A 19,915-nucleotide genomic window follows, 5' to 3' on the forward strand; every position below is an offset into this window, starting at 1 on the left:
ATGTAGTGTACCTGGACTTTCAGAAAGCCTTTAATAAGGTCCCTCATAGGAGGTTAATGTGCAAAATTAGAGCAAATGGTATTGGGGGTAGGATTCTGACATGGATAGAAAATTGGTTGGCAGACAAGAAACAAAGAGTAGGGATTAATGGGTCCTTTTCAGAATGGCAGGCAGTGACTAGTGAGGTACCGCAAGGCTCAGTGCTGGGACCACAGCTATTTACAATATACATTAATGATTTAGATGAAGGGATTAAAAGTAACATTAGCAAATTTGCAGATGACACAAAGCTGGGTGGCAGTGTGAAATGTGAGGAGGATGTTATGAGAATGCAGGGTGACTTGGACAGATGCAGTTTAATGTGGATAGATGTGAGGTTATCCACTTTGGTGGCAAGAACAGGAAGGCAGAGTACTATCTGAATGGTGTCAAGTTAGGAAAAGGGGAAGTACAATGAGATCTAGGTGTCCTTGTTCATCAGTCACTGCAAGTAAGCATGCAGGTACAGCAGGCAGTGAAGAAAGCTAATGGCATGTTGGCCTTCATAACAAGGGGAGTTGAGTATAGGAGCAAAGAGGTCCTTCTGCAGTTGTACAGGACCCTGATGTGACCACACCTGGAGTATTGTGTACAGTTTTGGTCTCCAAATTTGAGGAAGGACATTCTAGCTATTGAGGGAGTACAGTGTAGGTTCACGAGGTTAATTCCCGGGATGGCGGGATTGTCATATGTTGAAAGATTGGAGCAACTGGGGTTGTATACACTGGAATTTAGAAGGATGAGAGGGGATCTGATTGAAACATATAAGATTATTAAGAGATTGGACAGGCTAGAGGCAAGAAACATGTTCCCGATGTTGGGGGAGTTCAGAACCAGTGGCCACAGTTTAAGAATAAGGGGTAGACAATTTCGAACTGAGTTGAGGAAAAACTTTTTCACACAGAGGGTTGTGGTTCTGTGGAATGCTCTGCCTCAGAAGGCAGTGGAGGCCAATTCTCTGGATTCTTTCAAGAAAGAGTGAGATAGAGCTCTTAAAGATAGCGGAGTGAAGGGATATGGGGAGAAGGCAGGAAAAGGGTACTGATTGTGGATGATCAGCCATGATCACAGTGAATGGTGATGCTGGCTCGAAGGGCTGAATGGCCTACTCCTGCACCTATTGTCTATTATCTATTGACTGTGTGGCTAAGTATAGCTCCAACACTATATACAAGTTTGCTGATAACACCACTTCTGTGGGCTGTATCAAAGGTGGTGATGAATCAGCATACAGGAGGGAGATTGAAAATTTGGCTGAGTGATGTAATAACAACTGCCCACTCAATGTCAATAAGACCAAGGAACTGATTGTAGACTTCAGGAGAGGGAAACGAGAAGTTCATGAGCCAGTACTCATTGGAGGATCAGAGGTGGAGAGGGTCAGTAACTTTAAATTCCTGTGCGTCACTATCTCAGAGGATCTGTTGTGGACCCATCATATAAATATTATTGTGAAGAAAGCATGACAGTGCCTCTACTTCCCCAGGAGTCTGCAGCGATTTGGCATGCCATCAAAAACCTTGGCAAACTTCTATAGATGTGTGGTGGAAAATCTGCTGACTGCCTGCATTACAGCCTGGCATGGGAATACCAATGCTTTTGAGTGGAAAATTGAGTGGGATTCAGCCCAGTAGATCATGGGTAAAGTCCTCCCAACCACTGAGTACATCTACATGAAACGTTGCCAAAGAAAAGCAGCATCCATCATCAAAGTTCTTCACCACCCAGGCCATGCTCGTTTCTCATTGCTGCCATCAGGTAGAAGGTACAAGAGCCTCAGGACTCACACTGCCAGGTTCAAGAACAGTTACTAGCCCTCAACCATCAGGCTCTTGAACAAAAGGGGATAGCTATACTCATTCTATTTCTGGTGTTCCCGAAACCAATGATCTCATTTTAAGGACTCTTTATTTTGTTATTTCGTGCTCTTTCATTTCATGTTATTTCATTCTCATTATTTATTGCTATTTATTTATTTGCACAGTTTGTTGTTCATTGATCCTGTTTACAGTTACTATTCTATAGATTTACTAATTATGCCCACAGGAAAAAGAATCTCAGTGTACTTATGTGGTGATATGTATGTACTCTGGTAATAAATTGTACTTTGAACTACTTTGAACTTTGAACAATAGCCAGAATATTGTATTTATTTAATAATAAAATCACTAATATGATCTTCTCCCGACACTACTAAAAGTTGACATTTTTCCTTTAAGATTGAATTTAATAATTCTTTATTTTTAAAATGTATAGAAGATAACAAGATATGTCATTTTCTTTTCATTCATAAAAAAATTTACTGTTTTAATTTAAAGGAATCTGGGAAAATCAGGACTTCGAGTATCTTGTCTGGGACTTGGTAAGTAACAGATTTTAGCGTGGTATGATTTTGGGTTAAAATATGGAACATCCTAGGGGAATTTTGTGGGGCTCCACATGTGGCACAGAGCCTTGTTAGGAATAAAGGAGTACGAGTAAAAGAATCAGTGGTTGGAGCTGGTTTATTTTCAAATCGTCCTCCTGTCTTGAAAACAGCACCAAGAAAGGAGTCCTGCAGAATTGCCTCTTCGATCATTGTGGCATTGTAATGTAATTCTGAAGTATAGCAATGTATATTTTGTTCCAGAAAAGCCATCATCTTGAAATTATGCAGTGTGATTTTCAATTGCCATTGACATTAAGTTATTTTAACTGGAAAATCAGATTTAAGGTTAATAGCTCAGAACATTGGATACCACAGTGTGAATTTGTTCTCTATTTTGAATGTAAACCAGCTAAGGTAAATCCATGCAGCCCAATTCCAGCTGCAAGCTGGGTACATTTATTTGGAAATGTTAATTGCTGGCTCATTTTTCATCAGTAAATAAGTGGAATAATTTGGCTGTTCAAACTTTTTTGAAGGACATGTTCCTTTTCAAATGGGTTAGTCTTCAGAAATCACCCTTTGAGTTGCAAAACCACACCAAAAAAACAACAATCTCTTCGGGAAAACAGTCTTAATAATTCTTTCAAGAAGGCATTGATTTTTGGTATGGTCGAGGTTAGTTTGCATATGTGCTGTGTCTATTTTCCCTTTGTGTAACAGCTTGAGGGTGTGGGTTGTTGGTGGTGAGGTTGCGTTTGTTCTGCACAGTGAAATACATTTAGTTTGTTTAGATGGCTGAAAATCTCTGGACCCCAGTTTATGTGCCACGGGGTTAATATTGTGAATGTGCGATCCGCGTGCATAGCTTTTGCATCTTTATTCTTTTTGTTTGCTGATATAGCAGTAAGATCAAAATTACTAGATTTCTATTTATTTTGAAGCTTGATTGTGATTGAAGATATTTCCACAATTATGAAATGACAGCAAGGCAAGCCAGCAGCTCAATCAGTTAGCAAAATAATAAATTAGTATCTTGGGTATTGGCCAATTGACTGGATGAGACCTTTGAATGAAGGATGAAAGGATTAGTATTGCGTACCAGGATTAAAGCAGCATCTGTGAGTCTTCAGGCTATGTAGTGGGAGTAGAATTTCACCTTTGGGCATAATCAGGAATCCAAGTACAATTTTAAGTCTAAAACCTGCCTCCCTTGAAGTTTTAATTTTAATTCTGCTCTTGTACTTCTTTACATTTTGCTAGAAGCACAATCTACTGCACAAGGCAGACAGTCTCTGAAGAGTATTGATAATGGCTGGGGTCGCTCGTCTTGTAAAGACACTGCCCAGAAGAAGGCAATGGCAAACCACTTCGGTAGAAAAAAATCACCAAAAGCAATCTTGATCAAGACAGTGATTGCCCACATCATATAACATGGCACATGATGATAATGAGATTGCTAGGCCTAAAATTTGTGAAATGCCACCAATATTTCTGTGTCAATGCTGAGATCTATAGCAATTGAGATGACCATAATTCAGGCTTTTGTGGTTGTTAGATCTCAAACATCCTTTTTGTAACTATTTTTCTTCATTTTAGATTTTACTGAGTTTCATTTTTAAATTGCCTTGGGCTTTTTTAATAGCATTTACTTTTTACTGGTTTTATACCTACTTGTCACATTATTCAATTTTATTTCCTAGGCATTTATTGACTTTTTTGTGTGAAACGGATTTCACTTACAGTAACTTTCCATTTAGGCAAACTCTAGCATTTTATCAGAAACATGCTTGGAGAGGATAAAGCACTTCTGCTTGATTGTTTCTATGGTGAAGAGTACTCCACTCATATCACTTGTACCTCAACTATTTCTTTACTTTTTATATGTAAGTAATTATAATAGTTGAATTCCATTAGATATAGGAGCATAATTAGGCCATTCAGCCTATTGAGTCTGTTTTGCAGTTCAATCATAGCTGTTTTTTCCCAACCCCATCCTCTTGCCTTCTCCCCATAACCCTTGACCTCCTTCTCATTCAAAAGCCTATCAATACACCGAATGGCATAGCATTCGCTACCCTCTGTGGCATCAAATTCTACAGATTCGCCACCCTCTGGCTGAAGAAATTCCTTTGCATCTCAGTTTTCAAGGGATGACTCTCATTTCTGAGGCTGTGCCTTCATATTCCAGACTGTCCTGGAAACATGGAAACATCCCCTCTATGTGCACTCTACCCAGGCTGTAGGTGGAGGTGTATGGGAACTAACCATTATTTTCAACAGGTGATGATGATGCAATGAATGATCAAATTCTTATGATCAAACTATGATTTAAAATGATGTTTGACATAAGAGGTTTGGAATGTACTTTATGATGAAGAAATTGCAGATGCTTCTCATCCTTTTTTCATGAAACGACCACATCTTTAGGATCTTGTATCTTTGGAAATGGCCAGTTTGGGTTTTGCCAGAACCACTCTGGGCCAGATCTCATCACTGCACTGGTCCAAGGTTGTATCAAAGAGCTGAATGCCAGAGGTGAGGCTGATTGTGTCTTGGTTAAACTGATACAATAGACATCAAACAGAATACAATCCACTGCTTGTAGTCATACCTCACACAAAGTAAAATAGTTGTGGTTGTAAATCATCAATCTTCTCACCCCTGGACCTCACTGCAAGAGGCGCACCTATCTTTGACAGCTTCCTCAATGACATTCCTTCCACAATGAGGTGAGAAGGCAGAATTGTTGACGACTGCACGATATTCAATTCTATTCTGAACACTTTGGCAAATGAAGCAGCCCATGTCTGCATGTAGCAAGACCTCAGTAGTATTCAAGTACAGCTTTGTAAGTGGTAAGTGACATTCATGTCACAGGTGTGCCGTGCAATGACCATCTCTGGCAAGAATCTTAACTGTGTACTCTTAACCTTCTTGGCTTTACTACAGACAAATACCTCACCATCTGTATCCTTGTGGTTACCACTGACTAGAAATTCATCTGATCTTGCCATGTAAACTGTGTGGCTACAAAAGCCGACAGAATGTGATCATCTCCTGATATCTCGGGGATGAGGGAATATTCTTCATTTGCCTGGATAGGTGTAGCACCAAAAATGCTCAAGAAACCAACACCATCCAGGGCAGCAGATGTATGGGGTGTACCACCATGTGCAGGCTCCCTTCCAGATCTACATGATCATGACTTGGAAATATAGTGGTTGATTCTCATCGTCACCAGGTCTAAATGCTGGAATGTTCTGCCCAACAGGACTGTGGGAGTCTACTTTTTTTTTTGAGGGCCTCTATTGGTCAGGGTCGGCCATGGATGTTGCATCCCAGCTGTCTACATGATGCACAAGCCAGGGAAGGTCGCTATGGAGAGCAAGCTGTTGCCCATATAGCAGGCTTCCCTTCTCCATGCAGCTGATGAATCCAAAGGCGTGGCAGAGGCTGATTCAGTTCGGTACCAGCAGGATTGCAGAAGTTACCAGACAGCGGTGAACTCAACGTTGGACTGCCTTAAGGATTCCAGTTCCTGATTCTTCCTCGGTGTTTACTCCCAAAGCCTTCCCCATGAGTGGATATAGCCGCAGGGCAGCGGAGGTTTGAGATCAGAGTCTTCCTGCTCCTAGATGAGCTGCCAACCACGGCTGACAAGCCCCATCTGCCCAAAGTGACTGTTATAAATGTGCCAGTAACCCGTCCTTACCCCATCTCCTGTCAGCAGAAACGGTTCCACAGGGCTTAGTAGCTAAGCCACACTTGAAGGTCTGGAGCTGGACTTGGTTGTCAGAGGTTATTTGAGGTGCACGCCATTGAGAGCATTTAATAGGAGCTTATCCCCACTACCACCCCTGACTCTAACAACCTTAAGGAACCAAGGACTACTCTTACTGAAAGAGGATTTACAGCAATCCAAGAAGGTGTTCCCCCCCACCATCCATTTCCTTTTTGCGCTTAGGAATGGTCAATAAATTTCGGTCATACCAGTAACAGACAAATACTCTCTTGCCCCAATTTAAAAAAAAATAAAAAATTATCAACAAACAGCACTCAGCAAATTCAGGATTTTGCATTCTCTCTTTTTCTCTGTCCCACATGTGCCTTCTCCCCATCACACAGCTTGTTCTGCCCACACATGCATTCGCATACACAAATATTTAACCAGAATATATTAAATTTTTGATTTTAATGTCTTTGAAAAGTAGCAAAGTTTATGATGAATTCAGTTGAAAATAATATAAAGGCATATTTAGAACACTAGATTGATTTAAGCAGCTTTAAAAGCTATTCTCTGGCTGCTGAATAGTAAGGGGTATAAAAGGAATAATAAAATACTTCAGAATTTCATGTTGGTATAAATTGGAAGTCAATAAAGCATTCCTATGTTATGCAATAAAAGGTAATCTATGAATTTAGAATGAGGTAAATTATCACTGACATTTGTCATGAAATTTGATATTTTGTGGAAGCAGTACAGTACAAGACAAATGGTACTGGAAGCATGGTGACAATGGCAGACTGCCCCCAGCTGTTCCTAAGATATATCCCTTCCCCGATGGTAGTCATGTTGCAGGTGGTGAGGGTCCTTGTGATGGGCGTTGCTTTCTAGTGGCACCACTTTTGGAAGATGCCCTCGATGGTGGGGGTTGTGACTATGATGGAGCTAAAACCCTTTGCAGCCTCTTTTGATCTTGACATTAGAGCCTCCATACCAGAAGGTATGCAGCCAGTTAGAATACTCTCCACTGTACATCAGTTAAAAAAAACTTGCTAGAAACCTTGGTGACATACCAGATCTCCTCAACTTCCTAGTGAAGTGTAGCCTTTGGTGTGCTTTCTCCATGATTGCGTCAATGTGTTAGGTCCAGGATCGATATCCTGATGTGAAGTTGCTCACCCTTTCCGCCACCTGCCCCACAGTGGGGCCTAATGATATGTTCTCTTGAATTCCCCTTTCTGAAATCCACAATCAATTGATTCCTTGGTCTTGTTGACATCGAATGCAAGGTTGTTCTTGCAACACCACTCAACCAGCCGATCTATCTTGACTCCTGTATAGCTCCTCATCCACATCAGAGTTTCTACCAACAACAGTATTGTCATCAGCAAAGTTACAGAGCCCATACAACAATGGATTCTAGTATATATTTTTAATGTCACCGAAATTAGGCTTAAAATGGGGTTTAGCATTTTATTGCTAGATGTAGTATTTCAGGCCTTTTTAAATGATGTTGATTCTGTCATAAGGAGGTGGCTGGGAACGGACCCAAGTGCAAGACACGGACACTGAAGTACTAGGGACAGGAGTAGGGCATGGACACGAAAACCGGGAACCCGGAACAGGACTGGACAAGAGAGGTAGGAGCCTGGGCTTGGACTCCGAGCCAGAGACTGGACAAAGACCCAGTACTTGGGTCTTGCCTCTGGCTCGGACCCCAGAATTAGGCAAGGACGAGGCTTGGCAGGCAGGCAGAACGAGGCTGGAGCCTTCAGGCTAGAGGCGAGGCTTGGCAGGAGGTTGGAGTCTTCAGGCTTGAGGCTAGAGACTTGAGGCGAGGCTTGGCAGGAGGCTGGAGTCTTCAGGCTTGAGGCTAGGCAGGAGGCTGGAGTCTTCAGGCTTGAGGCTAGGCAGGAGGCTGGAGTCTTCAGGCTTGAGGCTAGGCAGGCTCCTCCTGGGCAGGGCGCGGATCACCACCCGATGGAGGCATGGAACAGGAAGGGACAGAGCCAACCGCAGGTAACGGCAAGATGGCCTGGCTTACCCGACGGAGGCAAGGGACAGGAAGGGACAGAACCAACCGCAGGTAACGGCAAGTCGGCCTGGCTTACCTGGGCCGAGGCAAGGGACAGGAAGGGAGCTAGGTACAGGGTGGCTCCAGGACAAGACTGCAGGCGAGATGAGGCGAGAGTTACCAGCAAGACAAGGCAAGGCTTCAGGCAATGCAAGGTGAGACGAGAACTTCAGGTGAGGCGAGAGTTACCGGCAAGACAAAGCAGGGCTTCAGGTGAGGAAACAGAAGGCAGAGGAAGGGATACAAGGAGTAAGGACAAGAACAATCCAGCAGCCATGCCCTGGTCTCTGAAGGTATTTATGCAGCCAACCCCAATGAGCATCAGCTGACTCAATTAGAGCTCAACAAGAACAGAAACAGGGTAGACAGAAAAACCTGGAGCAAGGATCGATGGACCGGACTGTGAACTGGAATATGGACTTCACGGACTGGGCCATGACAGATTCGACTTTTAGCTCAATTTTCAACAGTTTCTAATACTAGGGGCAAACTCTGGGGGAAAAAATCCCTTTTTAAACAGAAACTGAAAATACAGATGAATAACTTCTTGGAAATTTTTCATATAGGAGCAGATCATTTTGGTCCAACAAGTATATGTGGGCTCTTAGGAGAGCAATCCCATCAGTTCCATTTCCTTACTCTTCCCCAATTGTCCTGCAAATTATACAAGTGCTTACCCAGTTGCCTTCTGAAGGCACTGATACATTCTGCTTTCACTACTGTGAGAAGTAGTGAATTCTAGATCTTTGGAGTAAAAACTTTTTCTTCACCTTCTTCTAACATCTGCTGCCCAAATTTTTAAATCTGTGTTCCTTGTTCTGGAAATATCTTCAGCTTCCTTCTAATTACCATTTCTGAACTACTTATGATCTCACACACACATGGTTAATAACTGTAAAATGGATTGTGACAGACAGGAGATGTGACATAATAGTGGAATGAGCAAAGATAACAGATGAATAAAAGCAGGAAGTCCTGGAAGTACTCAGCAAGTCAGGCAACATCCATGGGACATTTCAAATTAACTCTGTTTCTCGAACCACAGTAATGCCTCATCTGCGGAGTATTTCCTACACTTCCTGTTTTTGTTTTAGATTTCCTGTATCTGTAGTTTGTTGTTTTGGCTTTTTCTTCACATAACAGGTGCAATTCAATCCAGAAAAAAAAATCTGATGTTATGCTTTGGCAGCAAATCCGAGGAGAGGGAATATAAACCAGAGGGCACAGTTATCAAACTGGCAAGTTGGGAAAATGCTTAAAACTTAAGAGACCCTATGTTTTATAAATCGAGGCCTCGAGCGCAAAAGTAAGGAGGTTACAATGAATCATTGTAAAACGGGGGTTAGATGCATCAGTGCTGTTCTGAGGAAAGATGTGAAGGGCAAACTTATACAATGCAGTTTGGAAAAGCCTGGGAAAGGTGCAGAGACGATATATTAGAATGATAGCAGAACAGAGGAATTGTAGTCATGTGGATTTAATGGAGGAGCTGCTGATATGATTTTAGGATTAGAGGAGATAGAGAGGGTTTTTGATAAAGGTATTTAAAATCATGAAGGATCTGGACAGAATAGGATAAGACCATAGGACAAAGGAGCAGAATTTGGTCATTCAGCCCATCGAGTCTGCTCCGCCATTTCATCATGGCTGATTTATTATCCCTCTCAATCCCATTCTCCTGCCTTCTCTTTTAACTTCTGACAGCATAGAGCAGGATGATCAAAGAGAGGAAATAGAGTGAAGGTGATTGGCAAAAGACCAAAAATAACATGAGGAAAAAGTTCCTCAATTTACTTTAGTTAGGATATGGAGAAAACAGAGGAATGGAGGCTTACTCAGTTCTCATGTTTTAAATGGTAGTAGGTAAATAGAAAATAACTTTATTTATAGGAAAGGCTTGGAGATCAACAAGCTGAGAAAGGCTTCTTTGGTGTTATAACATTCGAGATTGGGTAAACAAATCACAAATGAGAAAATCTACAGACGCTGGAAATCCAAGAAACACACACAAAATGCTGGAGGAACTCAGCAGGACTGGCAGCATCTATGGAAAAAAGTGCAGTCAACATTTCAGGCCGAGACTCTTCAGCGGGACTGGAGAAAAAAAGATGAAGAGTAGATTTAAAAGGTGGGGGAGGGGAGAGAGAATCGCAAGGTGATAGGTGAAACCTGGAGGGGGGAGGGAGGACGTAAAGAGCTGTGAAGTTGATTTGTGCAAGAGTAAGTATTTTTTTCCTGAGATGATTTGTTTGAGTGATCAAGACCTGCACAATCAGTACAGTTCCAGCACTTGCCCTGCAGAGAATTTAAAAAGTGAGTAATGCTTTGAAGGCTTTTGGCTATGTCAGGGAAAGCACTTTAATAAATTGGCCACTGTAAAAACAGATCTTCTTGTACATCCCATGCCTGTATCTTAAGAACCTAATATTTGTTTCTTCCAGAGGAAGCAAGGTTTAAATTGATGTTTCTCTCGTTGGTTAAACTGCCCTATGCCTACCCCCAGTCACTTACTAATTTTCCTGTTTAGTTCCACAATATTTAGCTACTCCCACACATGAGAAATAATCAATGATTTAAGTTTGTTGTTTATTTCTTCTGGACATTGAGTTCTGGTTGACAGGGGTTCGGTGATGTCCCAAGTGCAGAGGGAGAGGTACGGACTCACAACGAACAGTTCATTCTGTTTTATTTAGAACCGTACAGTACAAAGGAAAATAATAAACCCTAGGCCGACACGGCAATTAACCAAAAACTTGCAAACTAGCTGAAGGCTCACGCCATCACTACAGCTCAAAATCAGTAATCTTGATACCTCTCCTTTAACAGCATCTGTCCAAAGCACTAGGCTTCTTTCCTGGAACGAGTGTTGTCATTGCTGTGTTTCAATCAAGACTTGACAAGATATAAATGAAAGAAAGGGAATTAGATACAAACACAAAGAAACCCTAATTGGCTGGAATGTGCATTCTCATGCATGTGATCGCCGACTCCTTTCAGCTACTCGCCTCAGAAGGCACCTAGACTCCAAGACAGAGTCTGAGACTGTGACAGAGCACCCACCACTACCATGCCCCCCCAAGCTGCAGCTCCCGAGGCACCAGAAAGCTGTTCCCACTGGAAATCCCGGGTGAGAGACTAGTCCAAGGTGTTATGAGCTGAAACTGAAGAATGTTCCTCTATGCCGGTGGCATTAACATCAACCATTATGAAATGCTTTGAGCTGCTACTTATGGAGCACCTTAAAGCCTTTCTCCCGACTACATTGGAAGCTGTCCAATTTGCTTATCACTGAAATTGATCTACTGATGATGCAACAGCCTCTGCCTTCCAGTCTGTCCTGTCCCACCTGAAAAATGGGGTCCTGGCTGATGGTGTAGTGGCATCAGTGTCGGACTTCGGGACAAAGGTCCCGAGTTCGAATCCAGCCGGCTCCTCTGCACGCTTTCCATCCGTGCTGGGTTACGAGCTGGTGATCTCTTTGGAAACTCACCCAGCAGAAGGCAATGGCAAATCACTGCTGTAACTTGCCTCGTACGCGGTTCCCCACTACGTCAGAGAGGTGTGGAGGGAAATCATCTGCTAACAGGAGAAACTCCGGATGCAACGTACATTTCCTTTCCTTTCATATGCCAGACTGCTGTTAATAGACTTCAGTTCGGTGGTCAACACCATCATACCCAGAAACTGTCCTCGCTGGGTCTCAACACTGGACTTCTTAACAGAAAGGCCACAGTCAGTCCGTGCAGGCAACAACATCTCTGGTCCCATTACGCTGAATATTGGCGCTCCCCAAGGCTGTGTGCTCGTCCCACTGCTGATGCATGACTGTGTCACAGGATCCAGCTCAAACCTGTCATTAGGTTACGGTTAATCGGAGTTGCTGGGGGTTGCTGGGGTGGCATGGCTTGAATGGCCTGAACGGCCTTCTCCACACTGTATCACTGAATAAATTAATGAACCTTTCCTATCCATGTACCTTTCCAAATATCTTTTAAGCACTGATTGAACAAGTCTCTACAACTTCCTCTGGCAACTCTTTCCACACACCCACCATCCTCTGTGCCCCTTGGGTCCCCTTTAAACCTTTCTCCTCTCACCTTAAACACATCCCCTTAATTTTCAGTTGCTAATGAAATATGGAGAGTGGCTTCCCATAAGTTTCAATCCCTATCACAAATGTGCAGGAAGGTGCTTTGCAGACATCCCACCCTGCAAAAACTCATTTCAGGGAGGTAGCACCATCAATTTGCGGGAGAATCCTGGAACTTCCGGGAGAGGTGGGATGTCTGCAATAGAGTAACTCCTTAGCAGCTAGCCAGCTAGTTTAAGTAATGTTAGCTATGCTATTGAACGAATGACACCTGTTAAACTCACCTCAACATGTCTTTTACAGTCTTAACCCACCATGGGCAATAGAAAAGTCACTGTTGCAAACAGTGCAGCGACCAACACTGTCATTATTTTTGACCCCTATTAGGCAGGGGTACACTTTAGTGTAGTCTGGGGTGACGTACGTTTTATATTTTCATTTTTTGGAACACTGTCACTCTGACTTTTTTTGGAATTCTCTCACTCTTGCTCTTGCTCTCTTTCTATCGCGTACGCGCTCTCTCTTGTGGTCGCTCTCACTCGAGCTTGCTTGCTTGCTCTTGCGCTCACTCTCTCGCTCTTTCTCGTGCTCACTCTCAAAAAAATCAATTCCCGGGACATTGTATATAATTGCGGGATCAGGGAGCCACTGTTAATATGCGGGAGACTCCCGGAACTTCCAGGAGAGGTGGGATGTCTGGCTTTGTCAACTCAATAAAATGCAAAAAAAACAATGTACTCCCCACCAAATAAAGTACTTTGGTTAAAAGTAATCTCTCCATGTGTAGGAAGATGGTGAATGGGATCACTGATGGTTTTGTGTACTAAACGACAATTGTGTTTTGAATACAATACTGCAGTTGCACAATCACAGGCTTTCAATCGTTTTTTAACAGTCATTTTACATGGGCTGTCTCTCTAAAGTATTTTGGAAAGTCTTACAATAAATCTACAAAATTTCTCGTGATGCAAGAACATTCTATGGCATTGTACTTGGGCAATGCTCAGGAAACTAACACTCCAGTAACTTGGAGTGTACCTTCTGGAGGCTTCAAATAAAACAAAGTATATTTGAAAGGCATATTCATAATTGAAATTAAGATAGCAATATTTCAGTTGACAGTTAGTGATTTTATAATGATAAAACTGATAATATTGATGTAATATGTGGCCCAGACTAATGACCATTCAATGGTAGTGGTTGGAACCTTTTAATGTGATTCTTCATTGTGTTTTCTTGCTGTAACATTTCTCAGCACCTTGAGAGAAGACTGATGGATCAATGGATTTAATTAGCGTTGCCCTGCTTTAGTGGAGAGAACCTGAATGCCCCTGTTTAGCAGCAGGGCAAAAGGTCAAGCATTGAGTACTGCTGAGATCTTGTAGCGGCTGGTAGTTTTTTCCGCATTTGGTGATTTCAGCCTTCTCTCTTGATATCACATCAAATAAACCCGGTTGGTTTTTGGTATCGATGAAGATCTCAGTAGAGCTATAATGGACCATTCACATGTCCCTCCAAGTTGAAATTTATTGTGAATGCAAATTGGCTAGGTCTCATTTCACCAGCATGACAGATTACCAGAGGATGGAGCATGAGAAGTTGGCTGGGAGTCCTCTGCATTTGCTTAGAACTCCTTCTACACAAAACATCAGATTAAACATGGGCAAGGAAATATACTAATTCCTTGGCTGATGAATTGGTGTTCTTCCGTTTTGAACTGCATTTGGAAGAAGCAGTGAAATATTTTGCCACTGTGAAGACGTAAGAATCCATGTGGTCCTTATTTAATTTTGAGTTCCTTTTCCTGATTATACTCCTTGTAGTTCTCTGGTGGACAGGACACATTTGGGAATTCTGATAGCCAAGTCTGAAATGGATGATCTTTTGAATATAATTTTCAAACTAATTTATTATTCTTGTACTTTGTTGAGGTTGTTTCAGACAAGTGAAAAATGTTAGCCCTTTCAAAGGATAATTAAAGATAAACAGTATAAAAACTCTTGTATGTTCAAAAGCAATCTAAATCAACTGCACTGGGGAATATGTGGTAATTTACTCTGGAACCAAGGGTAATGATATTGTTTATGTATAACAATAACAGGTTGTTGAGGTCACAATAAATGTAAACTGTGGGCATTCAGTACAACTGTGCACGATATCTATGCACCACTCCCAAAGCCATGCTTCTACGTCTGCTTCAAGCGGTGAACCAATTTGGGCAAATTTATCTTTGAGTGGCAGAATAGAGATAGGTTTTTTCCCCAATGCTTCATAGGATATAGTGCAGTAGGGAACAGGTTGCCGTGGCAACAAGTGGAGTGGGTTGACCTTGCTCTTACCATGAATAAGACTTTATCTGGTGACATGAGAGGCAGCACATGATGAGTGAGGAATCCATGCAGGCTTTATGTGCTGGATTCACCAGTAAGGGCTCAGATAATGATGGGCCCCTCGCCTTTAACTGATTTCTTCTATTATGACCTCCTCCTATGTTTGAGGCCCAAGGGGTTTCTGAAGTGCATTGCACAATTAACTGTTGCAGCAACGAATTTAAAAGCTAACTGGTGACCCTGCTGTGTGCTTGGAATTTCCATGGAGACATGATTAAAATCTGCAATCCGGAGTTGCATTTAGGCCTGATTAAGTAACATCAATTTCTTTTCCTAAAGGCAGTGGCCAAGTGTTATTATTATAATGATAAATCTGATAGTTTCATGATCACCACTACGGTACAAGCTTCTTGTTTCAAATATGTTTCATTCATTGAATACAATTTCCCCAGCAACTGTGGTGGAGTTTGAAATATTCGCTGATCACCAGTCCAGGGCTGCGCAGTAACGTAAATAGCTGCAATATCCACCATATCAATAAATGACTAAGATATTGGGAAAGCAAGGCACATATTCGAGTGTGGCCAGCCAACAGAGAAAGACAGAGTAGTAAGCAATGTGGAAGAAAACTCCATATTATAAAGAGGTACAGGTGTAGTTTTTCATAAATAAAATGAAGAGAGGCATTTTATGTTTAATGAAAGGACCCTGGTCAGACCCCACTTGGAGTACTGTGTCCAGTTCTGGTCACCTCACTACAGGAAGGATGTGGAAACTATAGAAAGGGTGCAGAGAAGATTTACAAGGATGTTGCTGGGATTGGGGAGTACGCCTTATGAGAATAGGTTGAGTGAACTTGGCCTTTTCTCCTTGGAGCGACGGAGAACGAGAGGTGACCTGATAGAGGTGTGTAAGATGATGAGAGGCATTGATTGTGTGGATAGTCAGAGACTTTTTCCCAGGGCTGAAATAGATATCACGAGAGGGCATAGTTTTAAGGTGCTTGGAAGAAGAGATGTCAGGGGTAAGTTTTTTTATGCAGAGAGTGGTGAGTGCGTGGAATGGTGGTGGAGGCGGAAGTGATAGGGTCTTTTAACAGACTCTTGGATAGGTACCTGGAGCTTAGTAAAATAGAGAGCTATGGGTAACTAGGTAATTTCTAAGGTAGGGACATGTTGGGCACAGCTTTGTGGGCCGAAGGGCCTGTATTGTGCTGTAGATTTTCTATGTTTTTATATTTCTATGAAACCCGTAACACATCTTACTGAATTCCAAAGCTGAAAACACAAAAGCTAAAAATCTTTACGTAATAACGATGTCACATTAGACCAGCCTCTCAATGTAAAACCACAACTCAGTGGCTGTGAATTATGTACATTTCTCCCAATTACGTTACCGTACAGAGGTATACGCATAAAGAAAAGGATGGAGAAAATGCATTTTCAAACGGAAAATGGGAGATCCATTTTGGACATTAAATCAGTAAAATAGATTAATTATTAAAAGGTGAAATGGAGATCCACAGAATAGTTTGGTCTGGTACTGAAAAGGCTAAAGCAATGCCGGGCCTTTGCATTTGGAATTGTGAAAGACTAATACAAGAAGTTTTGATTATATCGTAGCTGGACTAGAGAGAATATTTCTGTGTGCGGTACCATAAGACGATAAAACAAAGGAGCAGGATCCAGTCATTCAGCCCTTCAAGTTTGCTGTACCAATGTATCATGGCGGATTCATTTTCTTTTCAACCACATTCTCCTGCCTTCTCCCTGTAACCTATCATGCATTGACTAATGAAGAACCTATCAACCTTTGCCTTCAAAATATACCCAATGACCTGGCCTCCGCAGTCTTCTGTGGCAACGGATTCCAGAAATTCACCGCCCTCTGGCTAAAGAAATTCCTTCTCATCTTTGTACTCAATGGAAATCCTTCTATTCTGAAGTTGTGCTCTCTGGTCTTAGACTGCTGCACCATAGGAAACATCCTCTCCACATCCACTCTATCTTGGCCTTTCAACATTCAATAGATTTGAATGAGATTCCCCCTCCTCCTTCTAACTTCCAGTGAGTAAAGACCAGAGCCATCAATCACTCCTCATATGATAAGCCTTTCATTCCCAGAATCATTCTCGTGAACCTTTTCTAAACCCTTTCCAATGTAAGCAATTTTTTCTTAGATAAGGGCCCAAAACTACCCACATTCTCCAAGTGAAGCCTCAACAGTGCTTGATAAAGCCTCAACGTGTCACATGTCCAGCAACAATGGATATGAAATTGAGTCAGGTTATATAAAGAAACAACGACATTTATTAACCTCTGCTCAAAACATCGAAAAGTAAACGAACGACTAACTTAGCTGGAAGTTAACAGTTAGGCGACTATATCAAACAAACAGTCAAACTTATAAATTGTTCTTAACGAGTTCTCATCCAAGCACAGACTTAAAGCGGTAAATTCAAAAGTCCATGTGATTTATACAGTCATTAAGGAGAGACTTCCCCAAAACGATCCCTTCAAAGTAATGGTGAATCTGCCGATCACAGCCGAGAGAAGCCTTGTCCAAAGGAATCACAAAGAAATACAGGAACTGACCTTTTGACTAGAGGGTGCTCACTGCACAAACCTTCTCGACCTTGCAGGGGTTTTACTCAAATGTGCATGCCACAATTCCAGAACGAAGATTAAAAAGGTCGATCATTCCCAAGAAGCTGAACGACATTAACTTTACCCAATCCTTTGCGTGGATAACTCTGGTAATACATTCACTCTCCAGTACTAGACTGTAAAAGTAAAACAAATGTGCAACAAACAAAAATTGGCAGCGATTGGCGAAACTGCCGGCAACAATGTTACACTCAAAATAAAAATGAGAACCGCGTCACCGTGGCAGGCCCTTTCTTTTATATCATGCCATCAGGTGACATCACATTACCCCATGATCATGAGACAATTACATCATGCCCATCACAAGATAATGATATAATGCTCACTCACAAGACCATTACATCATCCCAGTGACTCAAGATCAAACTGTGAGCATGTAATCAACGTTACACCTGTGCTTTCTTGAAATGAGTGCTAATATTGCATTTGCCTTCCTCACCACTGACTCAAACTGCAAATTAACCTTTCAGAAATCCTATACAAGGACTCCCAAGTCTCTCTGCATCTTGGATTTTGGAATTTTCTCCCCGTTTAGAAAATAGTCTATGCTTTTATTCCTTCTACCAAAGTGCATGACTATACAATTCCTGACACTTTTCCCATTCTTCTAATCTGTCTAAGTTCTTCCGCAGTCTCCCTGCGCCCCTCCACCTATCTTTGTATTGTCCACAAACTAGGTCACAAAGCTATCAGTTCCATCATCCAAATCATTGACATACAACATAAAAAGAAGCAGTCCCAACACTGGCCCCTGGGGAATACCACTGGTCATTGATCATAAAAGGCTCCCTTTATTTCCATTCCTTGTGTCAGCCAATGCTTTATCCATGCTAGTATCTTTTCTGTAATACCACAGGCTCTGATCTTATTAAGCAGCCTTATGTGCAGCACCTTGTCAAATGCCTTCTGAGTATCCAAATACACAACATACACCAATTTTCCTTTGTTTATCCTGCTTGTTATTTCCACAAAGAATTCCAGCAGATTTATCAAGCAAGATATTACCCAAAGGAAACCACGCTGACTTTGGCCTATTTTATCATTTACCTCCAAGTACCCAAAATCACAAACTTAACAGTCAACTCCAACATCTTCCCAACCCCTGAAGTTGGGCTAACTGACCTGCAAGTTCCTTTCTTCTGCCTCTGCCTCCCACCCTTCTTAAATAGTGGAATGATATTTGCATATTTCCAGTCCTCCGGAACCATGCCAGAATCTAGTGATTCTTGAAAGATTATTACTGTACTAATGCTTCCACAATCTCTTCAGCTGCATCTTTCAGAACCCTGGGTGTAGTCCATCTGAACCAAGTGACTTAGGTACCTTCAGATGTTTCAGTCTCACAAGCACCTTCTCCCTCGTAGTAGCAACTACACTCACTTCTACCCCTTGCTAGTATCTCACTTCTGGCACACTGCTAGTGTATTCCACAGAGAAGCCTGATGGAAAACACCTTTTCAATTCATCCATCATTTCCTTGTCCCCCATTACTAACTCTCAAGTGTCATTGTCCGATAGTCCAAAGTCTAACCTTGCATCTCTTATTCTTTTGGTATCTCTTTGATATTATTGTCTAGCTTAACTTTATATTTCACTCCTCCCCATGAATTTTTAGTTGCCTTCTTTTGGCTTTTAAAAGTTTCCCAATCCTCTAACTTCCCACTAATTTTTGCCCCATTATATGCCCTCACGTTTGCTTTTATGTTGGCTTTGACTTCACTTGTCAGTCACAGTTGTCTTATCCTGCCTTTAGAATACTACTTCTTCTTTGGGATGTATCAATCCTGCACCTTCCAAATTGCTCCCAGAAACTCCAGCCATTGTTATTCTGCTGTCATCCCTGCTAGTATTTCCTTCCAATCAACTTTGGGTAGTTCCTTTCACATGCCTCTGTAATTCCCTTTGCTACACTATAATACTGATACATCTGACTAGCTTCTCCCTCTTAAATTGTAGGGTGAATTCTATCATATTATGATCACTCTCCCCTAAGGTTTCCTTTACCTTAAGCTCTCTAATCAATTCTGGTTCTGTCATTGTCCCATCTGGCAATTCCCCATCTTGCTATTACATCCTTAATTGGGCCTTAATCCCCTCGTCTGATTTCCAATCATTCCCAGTTCCACTAATTACAGCACACTTGGTTCCCATTAGCGAACATAGGATAAAACTCAGATGGCACAGCCATGCTTTGCCAGTTCGTTGGTCGACTCTAGTGTGAGTAAATCTTGTTTCCTGATTCCTTGGGACTGTCAGTTCTAAGCTCCGCATCATTTCCTGGATACTCTATGTAAACCTTGTCTCTGTGTAAAGACTCTCCTGGATACCAGTTCCCCGTTCGCGGCGGTGCTACACCTCACAACTCTGCCTCCGCACCTGTATCCTGCACTTGGGTTCGTCCTCAGCCTCGTCCTTGCAACAGGTTCATTGCACAACATCTGGTGGGTTCAACAACAAGCTTCTCTAAAAAGCCACATCATAGGCATACTACAAGTTCTCTTTCTTGGGATCTGGCACCAATCTAATTTTCCCATGACTATCATAACATTGTCCTTTTGATATGCCTTTTCTATCTCCTGTTGTGATTTGTAGCCCACATCCTGGTTTCTGTTTGGAGGCCTGTA

General features: G+C 42.0%; 1 protein-coding gene across 5 annotated transcripts in view; it reads left to right on the plus strand.

Moving 5' to 3' along the window:
• Positions 1-19,915, plus strand: part of kcnab1a (potassium voltage-gated channel subfamily A regulatory beta subunit 1a) — a 426,617-nt gene that overhangs the window by 310,103 nt on the left and 96,599 nt on the right. For all 5 annotated transcript variants that reach the window (XM_072255366.1, XM_072255368.1, XM_072255364.1 and 2 more), the window contains one exon: positions 2,358-2,401. In XM_072255366.1, coding sequence (XP_072111467.1) covers positions 2,358-2,401 — 44 coding nt within the window. The remainder of the gene's footprint in view (positions 1-2,357; positions 2,402-19,915) is intronic.

This window comes from Mobula birostris, chromosome 4, assembly GCF_030028105.1.
Source record: "Mobula birostris isolate sMobBir1 chromosome 4, sMobBir1.hap1, whole genome shotgun sequence".
Lineage (NCBI taxonomy): Eukaryota > Metazoa > Chordata > Chondrichthyes > Myliobatiformes > Myliobatidae > Mobula > Mobula birostris.